Source organism: Fistularia commersonii, chromosome 5, assembly GCF_037954325.1.
Source record: "Fistularia commersonii isolate RoL2024-O1a breed Wild chromosome 5, RoL_Fcom_v1.0, whole genome shotgun sequence".
NCBI classification, from domain to species: Eukaryota; Metazoa; Chordata; class Actinopteri; order Syngnathiformes; family Fistulariidae; genus Fistularia; species Fistularia commersonii.
The window spans coordinates 9,542,954-9,561,377 of NC_141288.1; the positions used below are offsets into that span (position 1 = coordinate 9,542,954).

At 40.4% G+C, this 18,424-nt stretch overlaps 1 protein-coding gene across 1 annotated transcript; it reads right to left on the minus strand.

Moving 5' to 3' along the window:
* Window positions 1–8,386: 8,386 nt before the first annotated feature.
* strap (serine/threonine kinase receptor associated protein) lies at window positions 8,387–16,990 on the minus strand. The gene is made up of 9 exons (XM_086146743.1): window positions 16,565–16,990; window positions 15,288–15,423; window positions 14,533–14,614; window positions 14,356–14,428; window positions 14,096–14,195; window positions 13,127–13,264; window positions 12,300–12,436; window positions 10,682–10,831; window positions 8,387–9,128 (listed from the first exon to the last, which is right to left on the minus strand). Exons 1-9 carry the CDS (start codon window positions 16,674–16,676, stop codon window positions 9,067–9,069), a joined length of 990 nt encoding a protein of 329 aa, XP_086002869.1. The 5' UTR covers window positions 16,677–16,990; the 3' UTR covers window positions 8,387–9,066.
* Between the last annotated feature and the right edge of the window lie 1,434 nt (window positions 16,991–18,424).

Here is an 18,424-nt window from a genome sequence, read left to right on the forward strand (position 1 = left end):
CAAGGGAGGAGCCGGGCCGGATATGGCGGAATGTAGTCCTTAGCTCCTATTGGACTATATGTACCTCACGTGGCTTAAAGTTGCTTCTTCATTGGTAAAATATAACTTACAACAATCCAAACTAAGATGTACGTCATCCCTTAAAGGGCTAGAGAAAGTGTTAAGGATCTCCACAACATAATTTGTGGATAAGAATTTGGTCCGACTATAAATACATATAGTGTAGTTTTCATAGTAATTCTTAATATTTTTAAATCTATCAAAAGAATGCTGGTTTCACATAAAAGATACACGTTAAATACAGGACCATCCGAAGTGGATTATTAATGACAAGTTTGTTTTCCTCGGCCAGTTAAAATAAATATTGGAGATGGGTAGAATTAAGCTCCATGTACAATTGTTTCATATATTTCATTTATTCAAATTTCTTGAAAAGTGATCGATCTGTGTAGAGAATCAAAAACTATATATTAATAATGTGTCTATTTTTGGGTAACTCTTCCTCTTCTTTCGGGTTTTCCCTTCAGTGGTCACCATAGCGGATCAACCTTCTCCAACTACCTTCATATACTCTCTCACTACGTCCATAAATCTTCTCTTTGGTCTTCCTCTTGACCTCCTGCCTGGCAGCTCCAATTCCAGAATCCGTCTACCATTATCCGACTATAATCAGTATCCTCGTCTGTACTGGCCATATAGGATCGTTTGTCTCACCACTGTCTTGTACACCTTTCCTTTCATTCTGGCTGATAGTCTTCTATTACATAGTATCCCTTTTCACCACCCATTCCAACCTTTGTGAACCCATCTCCTGCCAGGACCCTGACTTTTTTCCACACTCTACGCTGCTCTGGACTGTTGACCCCAAGTACCTGAAATCATCCAACTTCTTTATCTCCACTCCCGTAGCCTCACCATTCCACCTGGGTTCCTCTCATTCACACACATATACTCTGTCTTCCTTCATTAGTCTAGCTAGCATTAGACTAGCTTCATTCCTCTCCTTTCCAGTGATACCTCCACCTCTCGAGATTTTCCTCAACTTGTTCCCTGCTCTCACTACAGAACACAATGTAATCTGCAAACATCATGGTCCATGGGGACTCCAGTCTAACCTCATCTTTCAGCTTGTTCATCACCACTGCAAGCCAGATGGGGCTCAGAGCTGATCCCTGATGGAGTCCGACTTCCCCCTTGAACTTCTCTGTTACCCCTACAGCACACCGCACAAATGTCTCCAAGCTAGCATACATGTCCTGCACCAGTCTAACAGACTGCGCTGCCACTCCAGATTTCCTCATACAAGTCTCCTGTCTGTTCTCTTCAGTCCCCTCAGAATCCAACCTCTTCTTTGCTAACTGCTTTCTCTGTATATACTCCTGAACTTCCTCATTCCACCACCAAATCTCCTTATCTACTTTCCTTCCAGATGATACACACATTATCTCCTACCTGTCTCTCTGATAACATTAGCTGTAGTTGTCCAGTCATCTGGAAGCTCTCCCTGACCACCCAGAGCCTTTATCAACTCCTACCTGAAAACCATACAACACCCATCCCTTTTCAGCTTCCACCACTTTGTCCTCTGCTCTGCCTTTGCACTCTTGATCTTCCTTGTGACCAGAGTCATCCTCCAGCCACCACCCTATGCTGTCACCTATGCTGTGCTGACACACAGTATATCAACCTTCCTTCTCTGCATCATGTTGACCAACTCTCTACCTTTTCCTGTCATAGTCCCACTCTCTCAGTTCCAGACTCTTGCCTTTCCTCTTCTCTCTCTGCTTCTGAACACACCTGCCCCCCCTCCTTCTTTGACCCACAGTAGCCCAATTTCCACTGGTACCCTGTAGGTCATCGGTACCAATGGTGGTCGTTGTTAACCTGGGCCCCGACCAAACCGGTATGAGATTGGCAAAAGTTTTATGCCGGGTGCCCTTCCTGATGCAACCCTCTGCATTTATCTGGGGTTGGGACCGGCTCAAGGATACACTGGCCCATGCCGCCCTGAGGCACTGATACACATTTTTAAATTCATTTTATTTTTCGAGTGGTCATACTACTTAGATCTCTATCCACTTGTAGTAGAATGTGCAGAGAGCTGGATTATGTCCCCATTTCAAGATGAGAGGTTGGCTATAACTTCCTCACGTCTTCTATTCATCGTTCACTGTGTACGTCATTTTCTTCTGTACACTTGAGCTGCGGTTTACTTTAAGGGAGGATGCATCCAGCGACATCTATTGGCATAACTGGATATTACAACCACCCATGTCCCCTTGGAAATCAATGCTGGTTTGCTAAATTAAACTAATGTACTTTATATTCATCCATCGTGGAGTTTTTGAAAAGGTGGTCTTTTATGAACATACATGGGGTGACAGCTCACAACAATTGTGTTAACCTTAAGCTCTTTCAAATAATTCATTATTCTCACTAATTAAAGTCTATCAAATTCTATCTAGATTTGAAAGACATTTGCTTTTCCTGATTTTTAGGGATGATCTGGCTAATTCAAGCTTTCTTGTTCATTCATGGATCGTATGATTTCCTTAGCCCCCCCTTATTTTAAATTTGATCAAAAATGTAATTCTCAATCAAATCAGTTAAATTACAAGATCAAAAGTTTCAACATTTCAATAAAAAATAACTTTTAAAATTTAATTTTAGCACCAGACACAAATAGAGACAGAATCTGAAATGAAAAATATTGACAGTTCTTTAACTCCCACTGTTTACAAAACAATGTTTTGTTTTTGTTTAAACAAACTTTTTAAAAAATATTTAACCACAACAGCAGGAAATCGTCAGTGAATCTGCTTTTGAATAAATAAACCCTTCATAACATAGCAAACAGCTCCAGTTCTATAACTCTGAACTGAAAACCAAAGCCTTGATCCAGCTCATTCACTGGCATCACTGGGATTTCTTGGATATAAAGAAGCTCAGACATAAAGGATTGGACTGATCATAGGTGAAGCAGACAGCCATGACAGTCACAGCTCTACTGCTCTGCTTTGCAGCCTGAACCATCCTTGAGCCTGCTTCATGTGTTTTTTTTTCATTGTAACTATTTGTGCAGCCGGTCTATTAGTTGCTGACCTACCTCCCAGTCTTGGAAGGGTGTTACAGTTCCGGGACGAAACACTCAATGATCAAAGGGCACCGTCCGATGGCAACAACTGCACCTGGCCAAGGCTCCATTCACCAACAGTGAATGAAGAAGAGGAGGCTCCTTCTGATGTAATTACATTTATTAAATCTCTTTTTCAAATGTAGATCATTGAACTTTTGGGTTAATGAAAACTGAAACCAACTTAGCCTTGTATTTTGTGTCACAGCTTGACTTGGAAAGACATCATCCAGCGCCACAAAGACTCTTCTTTAAAAAAAAAAAAAGATACTGGATTGCCATTGCACCTTTCAACGCATGGTGTGTGCAGTCATGGAACAGCTCACTTGCACATAAAAACAGTATATGAACACACAGAGAAAAAAATGCCTTCATAAAGGACTTTCCCATCTGGGACATAATTTTGAAAATCAGCTCATATGGCAGGGCAGAAGGAAAACTGAATTCAAAAAACAAAACCAAAAAAAAAAAAAAAAGATTGGAATATAAGACCTGTAAATGGAGTTGATGTCCAGGATAAATCTTTAGCAAAAAAATCAAATAAATAAGCAAATAAGTCTTTAACTACCAAAATTTACTTGCCTAATACGAAATCCTATTTAAGAGAACAATTAGAAAGCAGTAATATTGGTTACCAACTTTTACCAGCCCCAAGTACAGCAGTGACCAGCTGTTCTGGAGAAGATGCTGAGCAGCAGACTCATGCCATTTTCATTCAGGTCACAGCCCAGATTGAGTGTAAACAGAAGTTTTTACCCAATGAGTTTGAAAAAAATGGTACGATTGTATGGACTGTGGGTGTATGTAATTTAAAATTATCTGCCATCTGGTCATTGAACATCTAAAGGTTTTTAGCAGTGGCACAACTATGTCTCTGCATTAATTAATGTAATGAATATATTTGATTATATTTGATAATTCCAGGTTACTAAAAAACAATGCCATGTAATCTGTTTTTAATGTCAGGACTACCATCCAATAGGACTTGGGTTGACACCATGTTCGAGGATGAGGTCATCAATCAATAACTATTAAAGTTTGCCAATTAAAATAAAAATCTGAGTAATGGGTAATGTGATTAAACAGTGATAATGATTGCAACATCCAGTGACCTGTTGATTCTGACTGTAGTAATGATTAAGTGTAAATAGTGTACAATGCCACTGACAGACAATGTGGCTCCCATGATTAAACCCATTCATTCTATTGAGACCTCCTCACCCGACTCCTCCCTAGTACAGTGGTCAAGCTTCAAATCTTCTCCAGCAGAAATTCTCCTCTGTGGCAGAGAGAAGCTAAGTTGATGGGGGCTGGAGCCTCCACCGTCTTGATAAGGGCCAGGCTGAGAGAAAGGGAACTCATTAAAACTTAATTTCAGTGATAAGAACTGCCAACATGTCACACTGCCTTCATTGTACTACACATGCTGTATTTACTTTGAGAAAGCTAATAGAGAGGTATGGAGAATGCCAGATGGAGCTGCCTTGTGTTTTTGTAGACCTAGAAAAAAGCATATGACAGGGTGCCAAGAGAGGAACTCTGGTATTGTATGAGGAAATCTGGAGTGGCAGAAAAGTATGTTGGACTGGTGCAGGACATAAATGCCACCTTTGAGACAGTGGTGTGGTGTGCGGTAGGGGTAAGAGAGAAGTTCAAGGTGGAGGTGGAACTCCATCAGGGATCAGCTGATGGAGGAGCTGGTGCGAGAGGAACGCCCCAAGACTGCTTTTTCCATGGGCCAAGGACTGTGGCAGTTCAGGGTGATGCCCTTTGGTCTTTGCAATGCACTGGCCACCTTTGAGCACCTCATGGAGAGGGTCCTGGGTGATATTCCTCGGAGTCGGTGTGTGGTCTATCTGGATGACCGCCTGGTCCATTCTGTAGAGTTCCAGGGGGCCTTGGAGAATCTTAACGACATTTTCCATGACATTCGCCGAGACCATCTCTGCCTTACCTGAAGAAGTGCAAGCTATTCTGGCGAACTCATGCTTGGGAGGGAACTACGCCGGCCTGTGGACTCGGCCTTTGGGCCTCTGGCTGAACCTGAAGTCGACAGCAAATTTGGCTTGGATTGCCTGTACCATCTCTGAAAACGACTCAAGGGGCTGAACGAGTTAACCAGGCAAGCCCTCACAGAGGTGGGGTCCAAACTGTAACGGGCCTTTTACTTCCATTGTTGTAGAGAGGATTTCACTCCCACGTGTGGGTCTATGGCCTGGTGAGGAAAAAGGGCCTCTCCCCCAAGCTGATGAGCCACTGGGTTGGGCCTTGTACTGTTTTAGAAAAACTGTCAGATGTTGTGTATAGGGTGAGACTAATGCAAAGGTATTGCGTGGTGGTCTTGCACAGACAGACTTGCCCCATGCCAAACTCTACTCCAACCCAGAGCGAGATTGGGTACTGGCCACTAGGGACCAGCCCCTCTTCCGAGCCTGCTCAGGAGGGACCTAGTCGATCCCGTCGATGCCGTAAGACCCCAAGCGGCTTTCAGGACTATGGAATGAATGCTAAAGTTGCTAAGGACAGCTAACCTTCTTGATGGGGGCTATGTAGTGTAGGGCAGGGACTGCCCAAGAATCCTTTGTGAGTGATGATGATGATGACTGTTGGAAGCTTCTCCTGGCTCTGTGTTATAGAACTCCATGGTTGAATGACTGTACAATGTTGTGTTTGATGTGTGACACTAACCTGCTCCGTTTGCTATCATAACGGGGGAGTGCACCCTTAGGCTAACTGTTAGCGCTGAGGGACACGACCTGGGTGTTCACTGTTTGTGGTCAGTTAAATTAAAACTGTCTCTAAAGAGTATTATCTTGAGAGCAATTTATCCTTGACTGGGTCAGGGTCACTCTGATTGTTGCTTTAACCAAGCCCCAGTTCACCAAAATATATACATATATATATTATTCTCTTTTTTTCCTTCCTCCTAAAACTTTACTCTAACAGTGCACATTTGTGAAACTTTGATGCTGCTATCCCATTTGTCCCCACATTGCCCTTCAAGCACAAATGAAAATTTTCTGTCTGCCTGAACTCACCCGAGATAGCAATGAAGGCACTCGGAAGCTGCGTCTGAAACCGGGCTATGCGAGTGGTTGACGTTGGGTTTGCTGAGGGAGGAACATAGACAGTAACCAAAACAACATGTGAGAACCCCCGTGGCAAATAATACGGATGGAGACCGATAGATTCCAGTTCAATATCCGGGCTACAGATACACCCTTTGATCCTTATGTGAGCAGGATTGCACCATCTGTTGTTCTCTCGAATGGCGAGCCCCCTCCTTTCTGCTCCCAGTGCGGTCTCTGTCGACCTAGACTGTCTGGAAGCCATCAATGGAGACATTGTCATCTGGAATGTCCTGGTGTAGCCATGTCTCCATGAAGCACTTTAAACTACCTGACTCCAGGCTAACGCTGTTAGCTCATCCATCTTATTCGTCAGCGCTCTCACATTGACCTTCGTGACGGAGGGTAGACATGTCTTATATCTCCTCTTCTCCATCAGCCTTGTTTCATTCTCCCTACTTTCCCTCCTCCACTTCTTTTTTCCCCTGCAACCCCTCTTTACCCTATGTTATTCCTCAGATCTCTCTGGGGATGTCGGCTTCAAAGAAATCAGCTGATCCCTTGTGTAAACAGGGTGGCCATGTGGTCGCAGAGCCTAGTAGAGTGAAAAAAGTAAATTCAAACATGTAGAACAGATCTCTCCCCACCAGAATTGTTGGTTGGGGGGCAGCTTAAAAAGGTTAGTGAGCAAATAATTAAAAGAAAAGTCAAGTTAGTAGATAAAAATAGGAACATTTGAGAAACCAAGCAAGAGTGACCGCAACAGGGCGCATACAGGGGTGCATGTGCACTACTCTGCGCTGAGACGTGAAGCACTAATTGTTACGATTTGGCTGTTAACACAGCAGTAATAAATCTCAGATCCTTGTTTCTCACCCTGCTGAAGGAGCGGCTCCTGCTGGAGAAGGCATCCAGCGTTGCCGCTATCTTTTTGTTCTTCCCGGTCAAGTTCTTCAGTTACAGCTGCATGTAGACGTCGTTGGCAGGGTTGCCGCTTGGGAGCTCCACGGTGTGGGCCACCAGCTCACTCTTAAGCTTATACTTGGTGAGCTGAGACAGCTCTTCCAGGTACTTGTACCGAAAAAACAAACAAAATAAAGCAAGCAGGGTTCCTGTGTGAGAGAAACAGCAAGCTTGTGCCCCTTACTGGATTAAATTCACAAAGCAGACCAACAACTAAGGTGTCGAAAGGGCAAGTCTTATAAGGTCATAAAACCACGGACAATGAAAAGCAAGAGTTCCTCTAATTTTGGTTAAATACTCCCCTAATTTTTAAATGCAGTAACAAACCTACTGCCGCTTTGAGGTGGATGGGCAGCTTTCTATGTATGTGGCCCTGCGATTGACTGGCGACCAGTCCAGCGTGTACTGCGTTTTAGATCAGTATTTTTAAAAAAAAACATTGAATACATGAGTAGCAGGAGAATATCATTGGTTACTATTCAATTTCCTTCCACCGGTTAAAATATTGGAGATGGAGACAATTTAAGTCCATGTCTATCATGGTTCCTTCATTTCAAGTTTTCTTGAAAATAAATAGATCTGTGTAGGAGAGTAAAAAATATGTATTAATAACATATCTACTTTTTTGGCGCACATTTGTACATTTTATTTTTAATTTTTCATGTTGATGATCAAAATTCTTATAAGATCACAATCTGCTTGCGATAGAACATGACAGCTTGGCTAAAACTTCATTAGCTATTTCATTCATTATTCATGACACTCAGGACATTTTCATCTGTTGACACCTGATCTGCAGTTTGCAAGGAGGAGAGCAACCAGTGACGCCTGTTGGACATTACAACCAGTCATCTCCCCGATAAAAACAATGCTGGTTTTGCAGTTGTCGTCCCAGGAACGATTTTTTAATGAAGTGGGAGTTCTCAAAATCAGACTATAAATGCAATTAATATTTATATCTTCATCCATGGAGATTTTAGCAAGGAGGCATTTTTGAATTTTAATGAAGTGACAACAAATGCAGTAAAACTGAGCTTTTTCCAAATCATTCTACTTCTTTCCAATGATTATATACCAACAAATTTTGAGGACATTTGCTTTTCTGACTTTTATGATTAATCTTGCTGATTCATGCATGGTTTCTTACGATTTCCTTGGCCCCCTTACATTCAATTATACATAAAATGAGAAAAAATTTTAAAATAAAAATACAGACAACAGGTATTTTTCTCATTACTTTGAAATAAAACTAACTTTTTTCAATTTTATTTTATCACTGGATACAAATAAAGACACAGAAACCGAAATGAAAAAAGTGACATTTCTTCGATTTCCACTTTGTCACAAAACAATATTGTTTTTGTTTGGACATTTAACTTTTTTTTTAATATTTAACCACAACAGCGGCAAATCCCCAAAGCTAATACTGCTTTTGAAGAAATAAAAGCTCCATAACTTAGCAAACAGCTCCATTACTGTAACTATGAACTGAAAACAAAAGCCTTGGTCCAGCTCATTCATTACGGCCATTATGAAAACAAAAACGATCTTAGCATCACTGGGATAAAAATAAGCTCAAAAATAAAGGACTGGACTGATCCGAGGGGTAGCAGGCAGCCATGACAGTCACAGCTCTACTGCTTTACTCTGCAGCCTAAACCATCCTTGAGCCTGCTTCATCTTAACTGCTTGTGTGTGTCTGAGTGTGTCTGTGTGTGTGTGATTGCCTGTATGTGTTCATCTATGTGTGCAGCTGGTCTATTAGAGAAAATCAGAATGCACATCGGTGGTTGATGGTTGGTGATCTGAAATCTGCTCCTTGCTGGGACCTGATAGAACACACTGGAACTCCCCACTGCTTCCTTCCTCCTCAATTGGTTTCCGGATGGTGCTGCACTCTCCTCATGCTTTTATCTCAGGAGGGGCCGTGTAGATCTGCTCCGAGTTCTCCGCCCCCAGGTCCTCTTTGGAGGGACACAAATCAGTGGTGTTAGGGGAAAAATAAATTCAGATTTCACAAACTCTTGGCATGAAAAAAAAAAAAAACTAAACGCTGAAAGGATCAGTCAAACTTTCCTTTGAAAAAAGACACTTACACCTGAGATTTGTTGTATTAACATGTAAACTCTAATAAAACATCCCAGGCATTCAGGCAGTCAGCACTGGCCTTTAATGAATACATTTGTGATGCTTTTCAGGAATGAGCTGATCAGAGGGACATCGTGTTAAGACGTTTTGGAGGTTACTTAGGAGACAGAGATGGTTTGGACATGAATGAAGGAGGGATAGTGAATCTGTTGGTAGAAGGATGCTGAGGGTGAAACTGCCAGGCATGAGGCCAAGAGGAAAACTGAAGAGAAGATTTATGGATGTAGAAAATCAGGTCATGAAGTTAGTTGGAGTAAGAGAAGAGGATACAAAGAATAGGGTTAGATTGAGGAAGTTGATTTGCAGTGGTAACCTCTGAAGGGAGCAGCCAAAAAAAAAAAGGATTTGTATAAGGTGATACAACGTATGTGATTGGATAGCAACATATTTTTTTTAAATATCAAGGCATGAACAGTAAAAATCCACAAAGCAGGGCAATATGGACATTAGATTTATCCTGAATGTTGTGTATTGTAATGTTGTACAAAGACATTTTGGTGCTTTTATTCTTAGCAGTTTCCAGGTAGTTTTGAAGATTTCTTTGGAAACTATTGAATTATAGTGTAATTTAATGATTAGATCAAATTTTCACTTACCTAGAGTAAGTCAGTGAACCTTCGGGTCATTAAAAATGTAGTCAAAACAAACTGAAACCAACTTTGTCTTGTATTATATATCACAGATTCATTTACTTGATGTCAGGAAGATATTGCCAGTGACTAGTTTTTGTGCAGTCATGGAGCACCTCACTAACAGTATATGCACTATCCCAAATGGGAGTCCCCATTTTAAACAGGACTTCAAAATGTGGCCACAATACTACAACTACTATTCAGTTGTAATCTAATTGGAAGGACAGAGACTTAATTCCATTGTTACCACTCCACCAATCAATATGTTCCTTTAGTAATTTCTTGTTGATTTCAAGGTCAATTCTTCATCTTTTGTGTCATTCTGGATTTTAGAAATTTCCACTTTATTGAAATTTGTCTTTATTTTCAGCTGATTTCTTGAAAATATGTAGGTACTTATTTTGAGAAAACGGTGGAAAATTTGACTAATTTTCAAATAACTGCTTGTTAACTTAATGGTATTTTCTAACCAGACAATTTAATTCTCAGACAATTTCTTTTTAATTCCAACAACCAATATAAAGGAGATTTGTGGTTCGACCAAAACTGGCATAAATAAATCTAAAACAAGATTTGACATGAAATGTCTTTTCCACTCATTTTCCATCACTGGAATATTGTCCAATTTTTTTTTTACAGGACATAAAGGAAATTGATTGTCAATTACCACATTTAGACTTCGCTTGCTCCTGAACTAATTACATTCATGAATTGCTTAAGCAGGATGAGTAACTAACCAGGAAGGACACACTTCCACAGGCCATAAGTTTTCCCCACTGCCGTCTGCCAAAGACGAAGGGTTCCATCTTCAGAGCCGCTGGCGTACAGCTCACCATCTGGGCTGAAGCGAACACAGTGCACTGGACCAAAGTGACCCTTGTAGGACTCTGAAGACAGGAGAGACACCCAGGATGAGGACCCGAGCCTGATATTTTGACAATTGCTTTTACCTGCCTTTATTTAATTTGCTCTACTTGAGTTTTAGCCAGCCAGCCAGCCAGCCAGCCAGCCAGCCATCGCTTATCCCGCACTCAGGTTTTTGGGAGATGCTGGAGCCTATCCCAGCTGGCATTGGGTGAGAGGCAGGGTGCACCCTGGACTGGCCGCAAGTCAATCGCAGGGCCACATAAATAGACACATAACAATTCACTCACTAACTCACTCACTCAATTTTCCCAATTAATTTGGACTGTGGGAGGAAACCTGAGAACCCAGAGGAAACCCACACGGACACGGGGAAAATGTGATTGAACTTTGGCTACAACACCTAACAGCCCATATGGCAGGGCAGAAAGAAAACAATGACAGCTCTACAGAGCCCCCCCCGCCCTAAAACAAAACAAAAAACAATGATTTTAATATAAGACACATGCACAAACTATGTTTATGTCCGAACTAAAACTTTTACCAAATAAATTAAAAAAAAAAACTTGACAAATACCAAAATTACAAAGTAGTAGCATTAGTTACAAAAACAAGAAAGTGTAAGTTTTTTTTTTTTAAACCAGCAGGGATAGACTGGTTTCCGGAGAATATAGAGCAGCAGAATCCGTTTTCATGCAGGTTATGCGCCACATTTTCACAGACAATATCGGCACTTTCTGTGCACTGATAGTCTTTAAAAAAGGATTACTAGTATACAAATCCAAATTGAGAAAAACAACTCATGTCATTTTACTGCTTCTTCAGGTCCCTTCTGATAAAATATAATATTCATAAATAAACTTAGCTATGAAGATTTCTAGTCTTACTAATTATCTATCATTTTATACACAAAGAGAACTGAGATGCTGAAGGTTGGTGAATAAAATGGCCTGAGAATAACTGGAGCAGTTGCAATTGAGTGTAGATCTGTGTTTATCCATTGAGTTTCTAAATAATTGGTAACATCGGGAGCATTGTGGATATACTGTAATTCTAAACATTTATCTGCCATTTTTTTTTCGATGAAAATCTGAGGGTTCCTTGTAAATACATATAAACTAGTCTCTCCGTTGATAATAAATGATAATGAATCTTAGATATGATAATTTCATGCTACTAAAAAAAAATGACGTGCAATCCGTTGTAATGTTTTAATGGTTGAACTACCATTATCCAATATGATTTTGGTTGATATCATCATCCAGAATGAGGTCATGGATCTATTATAACCACTACAACCAAAATCATAATTTGATTTGTGTGAAAATGCGATTACACACATTAGAGTTGAGATCACTGAAATCGCTAGAACATGTCCATGCATGTTGATTCATATTTCAGAAATGAGTGGGTATAAATAGTGTGTGACGCCATTGACAAACAATGTGGCTCCCTTGATTCAACCTGTACTTTCTATTAAGACCCTCTCACCCAGCTCCTCCTTGGTGCTGTAGTCAAACTTGTAAAGCTTGAAATCTTCTCCTCCTGCGACAAAGAAGTCCTTCTCTGGGTGGAGAGAGGCTGAGTTGATGGTGGCTGGAGCCTCCACAGACTTGATCAGGTCCAGGCTGAAAGTATAAACAAATTAATATGTTATTTCAGTGATAAGAATTACCAAGATCCACACTGTGTTCCTTGTACTTGGAAAACAGAATAAAAGGAGGTCATAACCAACTCAATGCATCAATACAACTCTAACCTTTACCTAACCGATCAAACCAAAATGTTGGAACACTAGCAGCTAATCTCGATCAGTTGTTGGAATGTGGATTTCAGCATCATGAACACAGTTGCTGGATTTGACACACACACACACGCACACACACACACAAAGTTTTTGTCACTACATATCTACATATGTCAGTCAGTCAGTTATAGCTGTTCTCCCAGAAAACCTATAATACCCTATAATATAATAAACAGGGATAAGAAAGGCATATAAGATGGTGAGAGACGGAGATAATGAGACAAATGGAAGTCACCCGAAAGCTAAGATGAGGCAATATGATGTAGCGCTTGGTTTCACTGTGACTACGGTGGAAGATGAGGAAAGACTGGTAGCTTTACTGCATCTAAAAATGTTGGCAGCGGACAGCATGAAGCCAAATAAATTAAGGCGCCACCTAAAGACATTACGCTGATAAGCTGCTTGAGTTGGGTCACTTGCATTAGTGTTTTTAAGCCAAGAAAATCAAACCAGGCTAGCTGTTTTGAAACTGATGCACGTGCACACACACGCACAGGAGGATGAAACTTGCCTCAAAGCATTGTAGAAGGCGATCGTCTTGCCATATGTGATCACAAGAATCTCGCCATCGGCCATGTATTCCATGCTGCTCACAGACGTGTCGAACGCCAGCGTCTTCACCTCCTCCATTGAACTTCTGTCCCACAACCTGCTCAGGCATGGACAGATGGATGGATGGACACACATTTTTCATTGTACTTAAAGAATTCTTGAATAAATACTTATGTTTGTAAGTAGTAAGAAAGTCTAAAGACTTTGAATTCTTTGAAAGACTTTCACTAAGAGTCGATGCTGAAATTGAGCATTTATCATATACTGTAATTTTCCGACTATAAGGTGCTACTTTTTCACATGCTTTGAACACTGCAGCTTAAACAATGATTGTGTTATTTATGGATATTTTTTTGGGCTAACGAGCTTCATGCCACCAAAACATTTACCCCCATCACATCAGACCAATGAAAGTACCATAAAATTCCGAGGCTGTTTAATTCAGACACTGAAAAAGTCGACTTTTATGGTTTAAGTGTGCAGGAGGAAGACGAAGATAGCAATCAGCGGGAGTAGGACGGAGGTTAGCTTTATCGCTGTCTCTCACCACCTTATCGTATCCACCTTTCTTATCATCCCTGTTAAACGGGGAATAGAAAATGGATGGATCAAAAAATGTTTCTGTGTAAATATCTCATGTTACAGTGTAGAGACTAGCGGATTAAACATTTATTTATTTATTTGTTTATTTGTTTATTTTTAGCCGGAGCAGCTTATATTCAGGTGCAGTATAGTTCAGGAAATTATGGTATTGATTTGTTCATTTGTTCCCTTTGTTGACTCTCCCTTGTGTTAAGTCAACAAATATTAAGAATTCAGATATTTCTGAAGCGTTGCAGCCAGACAGCTGGCTATCAGAGGGCATGGTCATAGTCTGACACATTTGATTTGCTCACTAACACAATCACATCTCAAACACTTAACTGACCGGATGGTTTTGTCATCGGCAGCAGATAAGATCTGCTTGTCGTCATTGCACCATAGGGCTTTCTTGATGGCAGAAGTGTGACCTGCAATCTCCTGTGGCGCTGAACAAAAAGAAACATGACAGTCGGCGAGACAAGAAAAAAAAAGAATGTAACCATGCCTCTGAGATCTGCCTTCAGCCAGGAGCTCCACTACACAGACCACAGCCACACTAAGTTTATAAACCTGACCAGATAAATCAGGTATGACATTATCTCTCACCGGAATCAGGACTGCTGAGGTCATAGATGCGTAGTAGCTTGTCATTTCCTCCAGTCAATAGGCAGTTGCTGTCCTGAAATGTAGAAGCGTATTGAGAGGGAATAGCAGTTTCACAAATATTCTAGTCAGAATAGCAAAAAGAGGAGATCAGACTGATGAGAACATCCAGTCACTGACCTGAGTGAAGGTGACAGTTTTTACTATGTGTTTGTGAGCCAGGGTGAGGACCTCATCTCCACTCACGGCATCCCACACCTTTCTGAAACCACAGTAGGCATCTTTATTAAACATCCAGGTGGTCGCTATCAAGGGTTCCCAAAGTCAGGTCTCGTCCACTGATTGGTTGAGATGATTGAAACAAATCATAAGAAAAATTATAATAAAAAAATAGAGTATTTCTTCAGCAACGGTTCTTTGGTTTGTTTTTTTTCTATTTTTCACTGGCATCTTTTCATCAAATTGCTGATTAACTTTGTCAGCTGCATCAGTCTGGCACTGAGAGACAAATAAATAGCCACATAAATATTAATATAAAATCAAAATATTGAGAAGGATCTAATATTGGCTGTAGTTGTTCGACAAATGCCTGTCTGGCATAAGTGTAGATGCTTTTGCAATAAATGTGATCATTCAAATATCAAATACATAAAAGTAAATAACTGCATGTGTTATTGTGGTTTTTATGAGACTAAGCCTGCCATACTTGTAAATCCTTTATGTGGACTTATCAAATGAGCGTTGTAAGTATGAAAATACAATGTTGTTGAATTGTTGTCACTACCAGGGTGAAACTGGCTTCTTTTATTTAAAACATATTAATATGATGAATGAACTATATGGAACTGACACATGTCTTAACAACAGACAATGGTGTACAAACAAACAAACACATCACACACACATACACACACACACAAACACACACCACTCACGCTGTGAAGTCGGCAGCAGCAGTGGCTGCCTTGGTGGCGTCTGTGTTCAGAGTGGCTCCCCAGACAGCGCCTTTGTGACCCAGAAACGTTCCTATCCAGTCCCCTGTGTCTCCCTGGCGCAACATGGGCTTGCCATCTGTCAAAAGGAGATATGAGAGTTTAGAGTATGTATCATGACGAGTGTGGTTTCTGCCCACAAACAAGTGTTTGGACAACATGTATAGCATACAGATTTTTAATTGGACACTTAGGACTGTTTTCGGAGGGAAGGGCAAAAAGGTCAGTTTTTTTTAGTGACTAGCAGTAAATCTTCTGTTTAGATGGACAGACAGGCACCTGTACCAGATGGAAGTTGGCTTAAATATAGTTTTTCCAATAATGCCAGTATGAAATTGTATGGTGATTCATTTGATAAGAATCCTTCTGTCAAGATTTTCATAAATACAGAAGTAAGTAACAACTTTTTCTAAAACATTAGTGGTACTAGTCACAAAAACTTGTATACAAAAATTAATTCCAGGATATATAATCAAGACACAAAAATATTCATCATGACATGATTTATTCAAATAATATAACTCACACTTGTTATATTGTGCTTGCTTCTCTTTACTTTGTATAAATATACAAATACTTATCATTAAAGTATAACAGTATTTATATTGCTACTCTGCTACAACTCCCTACAGTAAAGTTAATTTTCATTACAATAACATTTTAATAACAGTGACATTATAACAGTTCTGAGCTCTGAGCGTTAAAAATCAAAACATCCAATCATTAGTGATTACAAAACATAAGCAAAAAAACAAGACATTCACTGAATTGTGTATTACCTCAAAAGAATGACACGTGATTTAAAATCTCATTAATACATTTAAGCCATTTACATTGCATAAATTGCTTTCACTTTAAAAAGCTGGACATCGGAAGTATCCTATTCTATCTAAAATCCATCTTTGTGTTTGGGATCAAGAGGCTTCACATTTTCAGCGCACAGGAGATGCTGAATATTGGACCAGGTTTAATCTCAGCATTTAAGTGATGCCACACATCTTTGTCTTATCCTGTCCTAATGAAATATCTTTTAAGTAAACTCTGAGAAAGTTGACACTTTAACGGTGGCTGGGAGAGCCACACCCTCGAATGCACCTCTGAACATCAAGAGACCCTTTAACAATTAACTGTTTGACCGAGAATAGAAAACAGGTTTAAAAATATGTTGAATAGATGCTAGGTAGAGCACACAGACGTAGCCTCGAGTCTGATGGTCTCACCTTTGCAGGCGCTTATAAGGAAGTACCCATAGGGAGTGATTCCACTGAAGGCCAAATCCACTACCGGCCGGGTGTGACCGGAGCAGGTGAGTGGAGTCTGCCTCATCGCCATGGTCCTGCAGCCGAGGAGGAGACGGTTCGCACTGAGGGAAGAGCCGCTTGAAACGGCTAAAGCGCTAGTGGCTAATTAGCAAGATAGGCTATTTGGGGGGGAAATACACAAGCAAGCTCGTAATTTACTTGTGTTTTTTGGCCAGACCTGTTGTTCTTTTACCTGACTGTGCTAAATTAGCTAAATATCCGTATATCTGCCGGTTAAATAGCGGGGTTCCCCTCCCAGCGAAGGAATGATTTTCGTGCTAATAGTTACAACATTGCAACTAACTAGCAGCGTGCAACGCGGCGTAACTACAGCGGTGGTGATATAGCCGGGGTTCCGCTAGCCACAACAAAGGTTACACTTCCGGAAAGAGTATTTCAGCATAAAAGCTGTTCCGCGTTTTCAAGTCAACAGAAACAAGTACTACAAGTCTTTGTTTACTCTTCTTTTCTTTGTTTTCTTCATTTCTTTTTTTTATCTTTTCAACAGTCATTTATAGTCGCTCTATTATTAAAGAGTGAATATAAAATGAAATTACCGTCTCAGTCCTGTCATAAATTAACAAAAATGTATAATAACCTCACCAAAGAGACAAGCAGCAAATACTTTTTATTTAATTTAAATTTTTTCCAAAATTTAAATTCATTAATTCCATAATCCCAAACTTGCTATTGTTGTTTTTGTATAAAGTGTGAAATTCAGTACATTCAGTACTTTAAATGCTTTTATTGCGAAAGCCAGACAAGAGGTCCCGCACATGTGGCAGAGGGTGAATGACAGGCAGAAATGATGCTGCCTCCTGCTGGACACTGTACCGCACACGTTTGATTGACCAATAGTAAAATATCGTTGCTCAGCCTCGATGCGTTGCTACTTTTGAGCATCTATATTCATAAAGACTCAAAAATAATACTTCTTGAAGTATTTTTTGAAGGGTAAAAATTCATTTGGGAGATAAATGCTTGACCACATAATTAGTCATATAGCACGTCCTATACATAATCGTGGGACAACATTAAAATAAAACACATATGTCATTCACAGCACCATCACAGACCTTGCAATACATGATTAAGATACTGAGTATGCTACCTCAAGACACCAGACGCCCAGAATTTATATAGGAAGTGTGAATTTTTCTGTTTTTTTAACAACTAAATATACAATAAATATATTTAAAAGAGGTGAAGAGACGGGTTCAAGCAGGTTGAAATGGGTGGAGAAAAGTGTTAGGGGTACTATGGGATAGAAGACTATCAGCCAGAATGAAAGGAAAGGTGTACAAGACAGTGGTGAGACGAGCAATGCTGTATGGCCTAGAAACAGTTACAATGACCAAAAGACAGCAGGCAGAGCTAGAGGTTGCAGAGATGAAGATGTTGAGATTCTCTTTGGGGGTGACCAGGATGGATAGGATCAAGAATGAGTCTATCAGAGGAACAGCTCATCTTAGATGTTTTGGAGAGAAGGTCAGAGAAGCCAGACTTGGATGGTTCGGTCATGTACAGAGGAGGGATAGTGAATACATTGGTAGACGGATGCTGTAATTGGAGCTGCTAGGCAGGAGGTCTCAAGGAAGACCAAAGAGAAGATTTATGGACGTAGTGAGAGAGGATATGAAATTAGTTGGTGTGAGAGAGGAGGATACAAAGAATAGGGTTAGATGGAGAGGGTTGATTCGCTCTGGCGAAACCTGAAGGGAAAAGCCGAGAGGAGAAGGAGAACATATATACACTGCTCAAAAAAATTAAGGGAACACT